Consider the following 11,366-nt stretch of genomic DNA (forward strand, 5'->3'; position numbering starts at 1 on the left):
GAAGATTAAAGAACTTAATGCGACAATTTGGAGCTTCGTGGTGATTTGGACAGGCAAAACTTGGAGATATCATCAATTGATACGGAAGATGAAGAGAAGATTTCGATTGAGCTTGGATTAAAGAAAAAGATTGATGAAATGGAAACAATTGTGTATCGTCAATGCATCATCATCACGGGATTGCTTGTATGTGTCGTTGGCCATTGTCTTTGGTTGAACATTGTTAGTGATGTTTGAATTTGGTTTGGTTTGTGACTTGTAATGACTTTTGTTAGTGTATTACTACTTTGCTAATGAAAATGTGTTTGGAAAAGCTATTAGAATACATGAACAAAACAAAGCATCAAGTGTTTAAGTCACCTAAAAGAAGAACAAAATACTTAGCCGATTGAAGGGTTTAAGGTTACCAATACAAGACCAAATGCCCAAATACAAGACACACATGACCAAAATACAATGCCGATTCAAGTGTCACCAAAAACAAGACCCACATGACCACCAAGCCGATTAAAGTGTTTAACTTCCAAAAAACAAACCTTCTACATACCATCTCCATCCTAATAGTAACCTCATCCAAATAGTAACCTAGAAAGAAAGTTTGGCTGAGGTGCGGATGAAGAAACATCTTGCACTTCAGCGTGATCTTGAGCTTCCTGCTGTTTCATTGCTGCCATTGCCGCTTCCATTCCAGCTTGATCCTGAGCTTCAGTTATTGGTTGTTCCATGGCTGCCAATGATGCTTGCATTTCAGCTTGATCTTGAGCTTCCAGTTGAGGGGCCTCCTTTAGTTTCCGTCTCTTTGCCCTACTCTCCGCAGATTATTGAAACGCAAAAAAGACATCAATACAAAACCAAAATAACACAGAAGTAATGATAGAGTATTACCTCATGAGGACACCTTCTTGAATTATGACCCGCTTCACCACAGAGACCACAATGCACCACTCTTCGTGCCCGACTAACTTTGAATTCAGAATCTGCAGACTTCTTTTTACGTGGTGATTCATTAAGACCCTTGATCCTTGCCTTACCAGGAGGGCTACTTGCAAGACGTTTGTAAGGCGGTGCAGCAATCCGTGGTCTTCCAGAATCCTTCTAGAATTTAGATCCATTAACACGCTTTAAACCTCTCCTTTAAGTCTCTTGCCATTTCTCAGACAAGTAGTAGTCTGAGATATAGTCCTCCACTTCCAAATTCATTTCTCTGATTGCACATACATCATGGCGACACGGGATACCAGTCAAATCCCACTTCCTGCATACACAAGTATGCGCACTCAAACTCACTGAATATCCAATCCCAAACTCAACAATCTCAAACTCTCCTCTTGTGCTTGTAACCATTGCACAATATTGAGCTTCATCACAAGACTTCGCCACTTCTTGCCTTGCCTTTTTTGTGTGTTTTGGAGTTTATTTTCCAGCAATAATGCACCTGTTGGCACTTGGCAACCCTTTGCATAGCATACCTTCTTATCAGCTCTAACATATGGACAAATGGATTCCTCCTTGCAATCTTCAAAGTTCTGTTGTAGGACTCAGTATGATTGTTGTGTGTATCAGCACAACAACATCCAACCCTAATGAATGCCCTGCACCATGTAGTTGGATCCTTTTGGAGTAAAGTTTGAAAAGCCTGCGGATCAAACTCCTTAAAAATCTACAAATTTTCCTTATAATCTGCTTCGTTGTAGCTGCTTGCAACTCTCCAGAACAATGGCTTCAACATGTCCGCTTTGTGAGATTTCTTCAAGTTTGAGTAGATGTGTCGAGCACAGGCTCTATGCTCCGCCATTGGTAACTCAGTTGCAACACCATGAATCAATCCTCTGTGCATGTTAGAAATGAGAGTGAGGTTCTCATCTGACCCCAAGTCCAAGTCTTCCTTTAGCTTACGCACAAACCATTCCCAATTAGGATTGTTCTCACAATCCACTACAGCCCATGCTATTGGAAAGATCTGGTTATTAGGATCCGTTCCTACAACAGTAAGCATCATCCCTTTCATGGAGTGCTTCAAGAATGGGCCATCAAGACCAATGATTGGTCGACAATTCTTCTTCCAGGAACTCTTCAGCGCCTCAAAACAAATGTACATTTGGTGGAATGCTTCACTGCCATTAGCCGTTGTTGTTGTATTAATCTCTATTGTAGTTTCTGGATTGGTCCTTTAAGATAACATAAGAAACAAGTTAGTCAAACAAGATAACATTAGAACAAGTTAGTGAAATAAGTTAAAAAAGACAAGTAAACAAAGAGTAACTTACTCAATTAGCTGCAGCTCATAGTCTCTCAATCTTGCAAATTGTTCATCACATTCAGCTTGTAGCTTGTCAAAGACACGTCTCCTAGCAACTTTAGCCTGATTTAGTGAGATGATAATATTGTACCTCCTCTTCATCTCATCTTTTATCTCTGGTCCACTCATCTACGAATTTCTTCTAATATCTTCTAAAAAGAGATTAGCAATAACATGAGCCTTTATAATTTCACACCTTCCTGTTGGATGACATTGATGATTATAATGATAAGTCTTCACCATCCACTTAGCAAGAGGATTCTCCATAGCACAATAGATTTTCCATCCGCAGCCTTTACCTTTACATCTAGCACCAAGCTTGTCCTTCTCCCACCTACCATAGACAACATTCCTCCTGTTCTTCAAGACATATTTGACCACATTCTTCTTAAATTAACTCCCACTATAGAACAATTGCTTCAAACTGAACACACCATCTAGTTCACCATTTTTAACCATCATCTGTGCTTGTGCTTCCTCATCACCAGACTCATCATCAGTTGCGGGATATACATCGTCTTCATCTGGAATCTGTTCCTCGTAATTTTGATTGTTGAAAACTTGTATATCCTCCTCAATAATCTATGGTTCCTCGTCAACAATTTCATCATCAGAATCTGATGATTCATATAAACCTCCATCTGATTTCTGACCTTCACTGTCTTCTTCTTCAACCAAATTCTGCTGAATAACTGATTTCGCTTCTTTTCTAAGTCACTTAAGACCTTCTTAGCAGCTTCTTCAACGACCTACTTAGCAGCTTCTTCTAAGGTTTCAAGAGATTCATCTTCTTTTTTTCAAAATAGATGTCTATCTCACCCATTCAACGTCCTTTTGCAACCAACTTCTTCTTATTAGCATCCACATCCTCCCATAGAGGCTTCCTGTCTGATACGTCCTCAAAAGGCAGCTTATACCACATCTTCCCAAGGTTCTTAACTCTTTTCTCAAGCATTTTTAACACTACATCTTGGAAGATAGTGATGGAATCCACCTTAAATTTTTCAACAGTTCCATCAACGTATTCTAACACTCCACCTATTGGTCTGAATTTGCTAGAATGATGGCAATACACCTTCACTGTAATGTTCCTACTACAAAAATAAAAATTAAAAAACAATGTCAGTCCAATAATAGAAGAACAGTGTCTGCAACTTGTTTTTAAACTAAATAAAGGTCATAAAAACGACAAAGACATGTTCACTCACTGACAAAGGAATTAAGCCACGAGTAAAGGAATCAAGCAAAGTTTTTCTTCTTCTTTCGAGTAAAGGAAAACCCGAAATAAGCCCTATAAAGTCCCCGACAACATCCCCACATACCCAAATTTTCGGACCCATACCACTAAAAAAGCAAAAAACAATTGAAAAATACCTCATTCCAACGAGAATCAATCCACGACTCAGCCTGCTTTATCGATTTCACCGGATTCTTCACTATCGACGAAATCCCTTCTCCTTTTCTCTCGCGAAAACCCTAGGTCAAAGAGGATTTTTCTTTCACCACATAGGAAGAAGACGACGCGTTTTACTTTTACGAGATGGGTAATGAGATCCTGAATTGGACTGGGCCAAATGTTTACTTTTTATTTAATTCAATTCGGCCTACTTAAATAACGAGACCCATTAAGTGTTTATTTTAACTCGGCCCATTAAATTCTGGGTTTGGTCATTCAATCCGGGTCGGGTGTTTCAGTTGGGTCATTAAGTCTGGATCAGGTCGTTTTTCCGGTGCCGATTAGTAAACGCTGATTCAACGCTGGAGTCTGACCACCGATTAACTCTGAGATTTTATGTGTATGGGGTTGACATGACGTCATATACTTTGTACATGTGGGCATGTAATACATATAGGTTAGGTAGCTGAGTATTCTTTTGTTTACTTTGCATGTGTGGTCATGTATTCCGCAATAAGCCAGGTAGCTGGCAATCTTTTTTCCTTATCTTTACTCTCTTAGCTTCTTCACTCTTAAATCATAAACCATTATAGTTTTGCATCTTCAACTATTACCCTCTCATAATTCTCCTCTTAATTCTCCGTTTCTCTCTTGCTTCTTGTGTTCCCTCCTCTTCTGATCCTTCTTTGTAGAATTCTATATCTCTCATTTCTCGGCTTGTTAAGGTGTATGCTGATTTTATTATTTTAAGTACCGTTCGTATATATATATATATAATAATAAAATATTAAATGGTACATAAAATAATATAATATTAAAAAAATAACTCAAATCAGCACATACCTTAACAAACTGAAAAATTAGATCCAAAATTATACAAAAAAAAAAAAGATTGAAGGAGGAGAGAAAACATGAAACAGGAGAGAAACAGACAATTAAGAGAAAAATTACGAACGCGAAATGGTTGAAGTAGCAAAACTATAATAGTTTAGGTGATATTTGAGAGTGAAGAAGAGCGGAAATATAATCCTCTATTTAAAGGAAATTAAGATGATATGTTGTTGTTTACAAAAAGAATAATGGCCGTTAGATTCATCTCTACCGTCCAATTTTGAGTCATTTAAAAACTCGAGATTTTTTTCTTTATTATTCAATGTATCTTAGTCCAACATATATGTGAAATATCTCTACTTTCCTATTTTAAATCATATTTCTACATATTTGTAGTTTATTCAACTCTGTCTAAAAAGTAAATGGTTTTACATAAAGTATTAAGTATTACGCGCTAAAAATAAATTCTAAATATGACTTTAGAATTTTGCATTTTAAGAAGATATTTTTGTAGAAAGATTTGACTAATTTGTATTAAGTATCACACCCTATAATTAAATTATTAACTGATAGAAAAATTTAACTAATGTTTAATAAAATATGATAAAAATTTAATTTTTTAAAAATTTTATGTCTTAAAATAAGTTTTTTTTTATATAATCAATATCTTTGTAGAACCAATTACGAATAAAAAATAATTATTATATCTAGAAAATAACACAAAATGGTGAAAGCTTCATCGTTGCATCGATTTTCCTGCCTCTCTCTACCGTTTCTGTCTCTGTTTGATCTTCATCGAATTGAAGGTTTGTGTGTAACACTCCTGTTTCAGAAATACGGTGGTGCATGCAAAGAGGTTTAAAAGAATTGATATGGCCACCTATATCACCAAAGTGCATATATATTTTCGGTCAAACGTTTTGAGAGAAACTCCACAGTTAAACGTCCTTGAACTACATCAATTTAAGGATGGGTGACCTTCTGGTAACTGATTGTCGGAACTATGTGAGTGAGAATAAAATACAGGGAAATGTCATGTGGTGTTTTGTAGGATCGGTAAACATGTATTTAAAGCCTCTTGGACGGAGTGGACCGTCCGTCAGATAGGGGTGGGGCCCAGAGGTCTGAGAAATGACATGGATGCTAACTGGTAGGAGCGGTCGGAAAGTTACAAGTAATATCAAAGATGAACTAATATGTGTGTTGAGTCAGGAGATCTCACATCGTCAAGGCTGACGGTCTTTGTAACATCTCAAACCAAGAATGGGGTGGTGTCGATCGCCACCAGGTAGAGTCGCTCGACACCATTAATTTCAAGATTGATCCCCCAGTTTAGTCAGAAGATAGGTGGTGATCGAGTATACCAGTGGTGACAAAGGAAAAATAATAAAACTTAGCAGCAGGTAACAGAGCAAACGAATAATCAGATAAGTGACAGATAAATCAAATAGACGAGAAATTCCTAAGATGGGGTAATCGAATAATATGGTCTCCTTAGCCTCTTCTGGTGGTTAAAAAAACGCAATCAAGTTATCCTTAGACAACAGGTTCAACAACTGATCAATTCACTACCGTGATAGAAATCCTCAAACAAAGCTAACCTAGACCTAATTCCCATTAGCAGAATCTAACTATGCATGCAATAAGATTCAACCTATTAAAGTCGATAAACGCTCTAAATGGCCAATCCTCTGGATAGAGATGAATATCTCTAGAATTAGTGGTATTCCATCAAACACCTTATGAGTTGAGCAGTAAGTACAACTAATCCAGAATGGATTCAATCAATTCTACACTTAACCATCTAACAAACTAAGGATCCCACAACTCTTCTATCCCATCCTCAAGAATCCTAATCATTACTCAGATAACATACTAAGATACATAAACTCAGAAATCAATGAAACTTGCATAACTTAAATCAAAGGAAAAGAAATAGAAATGTAGAAGAAATCAAATGCAAAATTTCAATAACTCAAAAGCAATTTGAATTACAAAGTTGCATAAGCAAAAGCGACGTAGGACTTAGGTTAAACTAGAACAAAACAAGATGTCATGGAAAAAATCCTTCGAGGTTTAGTTATAAGAAAAATTAGGAAAAACGATAAGAGAGGAAGTTTGTTAGTCAACTCGACCAACTTATCGAATAAGTGGATCGAGTAAATGATGGGCTAAAATGGGCTTCAACATCGAGTAAAGCTTCAAACTGTGATCGAGCACTTCCTTTTTCTCCTCTTCTCTTTCTTATGCTCAGGTTGTCTGGTTAAGTGCAGGTCAAGCAGAGGGATCGAGTAGTGCGATCGAGTAGATAATGTTGAGTGATCTGGTGAGTTCTGCAGCTCCTACTCGATCGCGAGATCAAGTAGGTGATCGAGTATACTGCTCTGGATGGACTGTTGAGCGGACTGCTTCTCCTTCTGGCAGTATGATCGAGCAGATTGGTCGAGTATGCTGTCAGGATGGACTGCTGAGCTGACTGCTTCACTTCTAGTAGTGTGATAAAGCATGGTGATCGAGTAGATGATGATTCTGCTATGATTCTCCTTTGTTTGCGCATCAATAGCCCCAAAATACCTGAAACAACTCTAAGACGCAGATTGTATGCAAGACTAATGCAAAATACACCTAATCATGCAAAGTATGCAAAACGATGATGAATGATATGAAAGATGAATGAAACTAGATTCAAAATGATGATAAATTAATGCATAAAACATGCAAATTATAGACATATCATTGTTGGAACCTTGTTTATAAAATGTTAGGATTGCTGGTTATTACTAGTTATGTTGATTTATTCATTCTTGAGAATTAAAGTTTTATTATTGATTATTATTTGGTTTATTGGTAGATTTAATTAAGTATTTATGGGAATATTTAGCTATGATGTTTTTCAAAAACAAAAACGGGTAAGGACGTCACAATTGGTATCAGAGCGTTTACGTTTCTATAACAATTTAGGGAATTTATTTCGGGATTGATTGAATTTATGTAGTGTTTGATGCATGCTGTAAACCATTATTTGATTGTTCTTAAAAAAATTGATTATGTGTAGTTAGTCAATTTTTAATGGGCATGGAGTATTAGAATCATCTTTTCGAGCCTTCATTGAAATTCTTTGATAAGTTGTTTTGTGTTTTTGGTCTGATGTCTTAGTGTTCTTAGCTTCTGCATGTGAAAGTGTAGTTGGATATCGTTTGGATCTCGGAGCTAGTGGTCATGGTCATGGTCATGGTCATGGTCGTGGTCGTTGGCGTGGTCGGATGTCGTCGAGATCTGGTAGCGGATAAGAGAGTGGCACAGAGTGCTACGGTTGAGCAGGTCGGGAGTCTACAGGCGGATCGAGATGAATCTGAGGGTGTAATCGGTGGAGTGTCGGTGTGGCTGGGGTTCCAGCAGATGTTGCAGGTGTGGGAGCGGATGTTGCTCAGGGTCGAGATGACCACATTGCAGACTTGTAGACGAGGCTGTTGGAGAAGCTACCATAGATGATACCGTGAGTGGCAGAGGTGCATCCGAGAATTGCGGTTGCAGGGGAGCTCCCATCTTACATCAAGATGATGGAGCATATGCAAAAGATTGGCACATAGCTCTTAAGACGGTGCCATGCCTGAGGAGGCATATGAGAGGTTGATGCGGTTGGAGCATAATTTCCGCTCAACAAGGTGCCAAGAGGGGTACCTGGTTGACCTTGTAGTCTACTATGTAGGATGATGCACATCTTCGTTGGAGGGGTGTGGCAGCTAGGAAAGCTCACGTAGGGATAATCTAGGTGGACTTTGTGGCAGAGTATAAGGCGTTAAACCTGTTGGAGGGGTGGTTTCAGAGTTGTCTCGGGGGACTCGGACGATTTGTGAGTATCAGGTAGAGTTAAACCGTCTTAGTGTGTATGTTGGTCGAGCCATGGACGGTGAGCACGCCCGAGTGTGGAGAGCTTTTAGAGGTCTTTGCGCTGAGTTGAGGAACTTTTGTTTTATGAGATTATTCGGTATGACTATGGAGTTGGTCGAGACGGCCGCAATGGAGAAAGGTCTGAGGGATGAGGTGGTAGTGGCCAGCCCAACCCTTCTCGTAAGAAAGCCTCAACAGTAGTTCAGTAAGTGGGATGAGAATCAAAGAGTTAGTCATGGCGTTCAGGGATGCTTTGGATGCAGAAACAATGACCACTGAGTGGCGAACTATCATCAGAAGAGTGGTGCGGATTCGGGTGTGCTTTCACTACAAGGAGGCGGGGCATATCAAGCCCAAGTATCCCAAGTTACAGCAAAGAGAGGTGGCAGTGGTGACAGCGACCGTACCAATACCACTAGAGAAGCATATTGCAGTAGCACCTCGGGTGTACTCTATCGGAGAGGTGGGTAGACCGAGTACCAGACCGATCGCATGTAAACTTCTAGATTTATATGGGTTAAATTCTAGGTTTTTGTAAATTGTTTTATTTTTGTGGCGTGTAAAAGTTCTTAGCATGTGAGAATTGTGTAGTGATCTTAATTATGGGAGGTATTGAGTCTCACGTGCTTTTTGATTCAGAAGCGTTGCATTTTTTTGTGACTCCAGAGTTTGTCGAGCGCGGCAATATTGATGGAGAACCCGACACGGAGTTTGTCGAGCGCGGCAATATTGATGGAGAACCCGACAAGCAGTTTAGAGTCTTTAGAGGTGCTAGGGAAAGTTTTTGGTTGTACATGATCGAGCTAGAAACGTGGATGTACATGTAGTCGGAGAATCTATGCTAGTAGATTTGATCATTTGTGCCGTGGAGATGTATGACGTCATCTTGGACATGGACTGGCTAGGACATTTCAAGGAACATTTGGATAGTCACCGGGGGGATGTCGTGTTCGAGAGTGAGAAGGGAAGGTTGGTATATCAGGGTGTGAGGTCGATTTTTGGGAGTCTCGTGATCTCAGCCCTACAAGCAGAGAAGATGATCGAGAAAGGTTATGAGGCCTATTTAGCGACAATCTTGATCATGGAGGCAATAGGAGCAGTCGGGTTGGTGATATTTGGATCGTTCAGGAGTTCGAGGATGTGTTTTAGTCGTTGCAAGGGTTACCGCCGTCACGGTCAGATCCTTTCACGATTGAATTGGAACCAGGGACGATGCCAATATCTAAGACACCCTACATAACGGCTCCAACAGAGATGGCATAGTTGAAGAAGCAAGTTGGAGGAGTTGTTGGGTAAGGATTTTATATGACTGATTAGTTCACCGTGGGGAGTACCGATATTTATTGTAGAGAAAATGATGGAAGTTTTCGCTTGTGTATTAATTACCGGAGACTTAACCGAGATACAGTGAAGAACAAGTATCTTCTACCGCGGATTGATTAGTTGTTGGATCAGTTAAGAGGGGCCACTTGGTTCACCAAGATTTGATTTGGCTTCAGGTTATCACTAGATTCTGATTGATGAGGCAGATGTTCGGAAAACAGCATTCTGGACGAGATATGGACAATACGAGTTTGTGGTGATATTGTTTGGGTTGACTAATGCACCAGCATCGTTCATGAGATTGATGAATGGTGCATTTCAAAATTTCTTGGATGAGTTCATAATAATCTTTATAAACAGCATTTTGGTGTATTCAAAAAGTTCTGAGTAGCATGAGGTACACCTGAGGGTTGTTCTGGAGAAACTACGGGAACAAAAGTTGTTCGCTAAATTGAGCAAGTACAGTTTTTGGCAACGGGAGATTGGGTTTCTGGGCATATTATTTAACGGCTGGGGTGTTTGTTAATCCAAAAAATATTTAGGCTATCAAGAAATGGCCGAGGTCGAGGAATGCTACTAAGATCAAGAGTTTTCTTGGCTTAGTGGGTATTATCAAAGATTCGTCAAGGGTTTCACGAGTATGGCTCAAGCCATGACGAAGCTTACAGGGAAGGATTTTCCTTTTGTGTGGTTTTCATAGTGCGAGGAGAGTTTTACGAACTTGAAGACGATGTTAACGAGCACACCAGTGTTGGCATTGCCAGAAGAGGGCGAGCCATATGCGGTGTATACAGATGCATCGAGATTTGGTCTCAAATGTGTGTTGATGTAGCAGGGAAAGGTGATTTCATATGCTTCATGGCAGTAGAGGAAGCACGAGGGCAACTATCAGTGACCTTGATATGGGTGTTATGGTTTTTGCCTTGGAGATTTGGAGATCTTATCTCTACGGCGGAAGGTTCACGTGTTTAGAGATCATAAGAGCCTGAAGTATATCTTTACTCAGCCAAAGTTGAATATAAGGCAGGGAGATGGATAGAGTTGGTGGCAGATTATGATTTGGAGATATCTTACTATCCCACGGCTAATTTGGTAGCTGATACTTTAAGCAGATAGAGAGTGGCTTCAGCTCAGGATCAGTACATTGAGATTGTATGCTACTTCACGGGAACCATTGAATTTGGAGGCAGCTAATCAGGCAGATCTTCTAAGCAAGGTTCGATTAACTCAGTAGAAGGATTATGTATTGATCATGATTCGAGGGTTGAGGGTTCCGAGTATTGGGTCTCTACTAATGGGACGATTTTGGCTAAGGTTTGAGGCGAGAGACAAAGATTTGAGGCGAGAGATTCTTATTGAGGCGCATGCGAGCAAGTTTTTGATTCATCTAGGAGCGCCTAAGATGTACCAAGATCTTAAGCGGTATTATCATTGGGTTGGGATGAAGAAGGATGTTGTTACCTGGGATGTTGCTTGCGATGTGTGTTAGTTAGTGAAAATTGTGCACCAGACTCCGGGTGGATTATTTGTAGAGTTTACTCCTTCCAGAGTAGAAGGTAGGATATAATTACGATGGATTTTGTGGAAGGGTTACAAACTTTCTCGGGATTAAGGATGCTATATGGG

The 11,366-nt window shown here is 39.6% G+C and overlaps 1 protein-coding gene across 2 annotated transcripts; it reads right to left on the reverse strand.

Moving 5' to 3' along the window:
• Positions 1-348: 348 nt before the first annotated feature.
• Positions 349-4,136, reverse strand: LOC9314956. Of its 2 annotated transcripts, XR_002332836.1 has the most exons (4): positions 3,674-4,136; positions 2,268-3,393; positions 886-2,168; positions 349-804 (listed from the first exon to the last, which is right to left on the reverse strand). XR_002332836.1 is itself a non-coding variant. In XM_021029580.1 (3 exons), the coding sequence occupies exons 2-3, from the start codon at positions 2,426-2,428 to the stop codon at positions 1,661-1,663; spliced, it is 669 nt and encodes a 222-aa protein (XP_020885239.1). In that variant the 5' UTR covers positions 2,429-3,393; positions 3,674-4,136; the 3' UTR covers positions 349-1,660. The 2 variants fall into 2 exon arrangements, 1 of the variants encoding a protein (XP_020885239.1); XM_021029580.1 differs by having other exon boundaries at positions 349-2,168.
• Between the last annotated feature and the right edge of the window lie 7,230 nt (positions 4,137-11,366).

The sequence above is a fragment of the Arabidopsis lyrata genome, assembly GCF_000004255.2.
Source record: "Arabidopsis lyrata subsp. lyrata unplaced genomic scaffold ARALYscaffold_4, whole genome shotgun sequence".
Classification (NCBI taxonomy): domain Eukaryota; kingdom Viridiplantae; phylum Streptophyta; class Magnoliopsida; order Brassicales; family Brassicaceae; genus Arabidopsis; species Arabidopsis lyrata.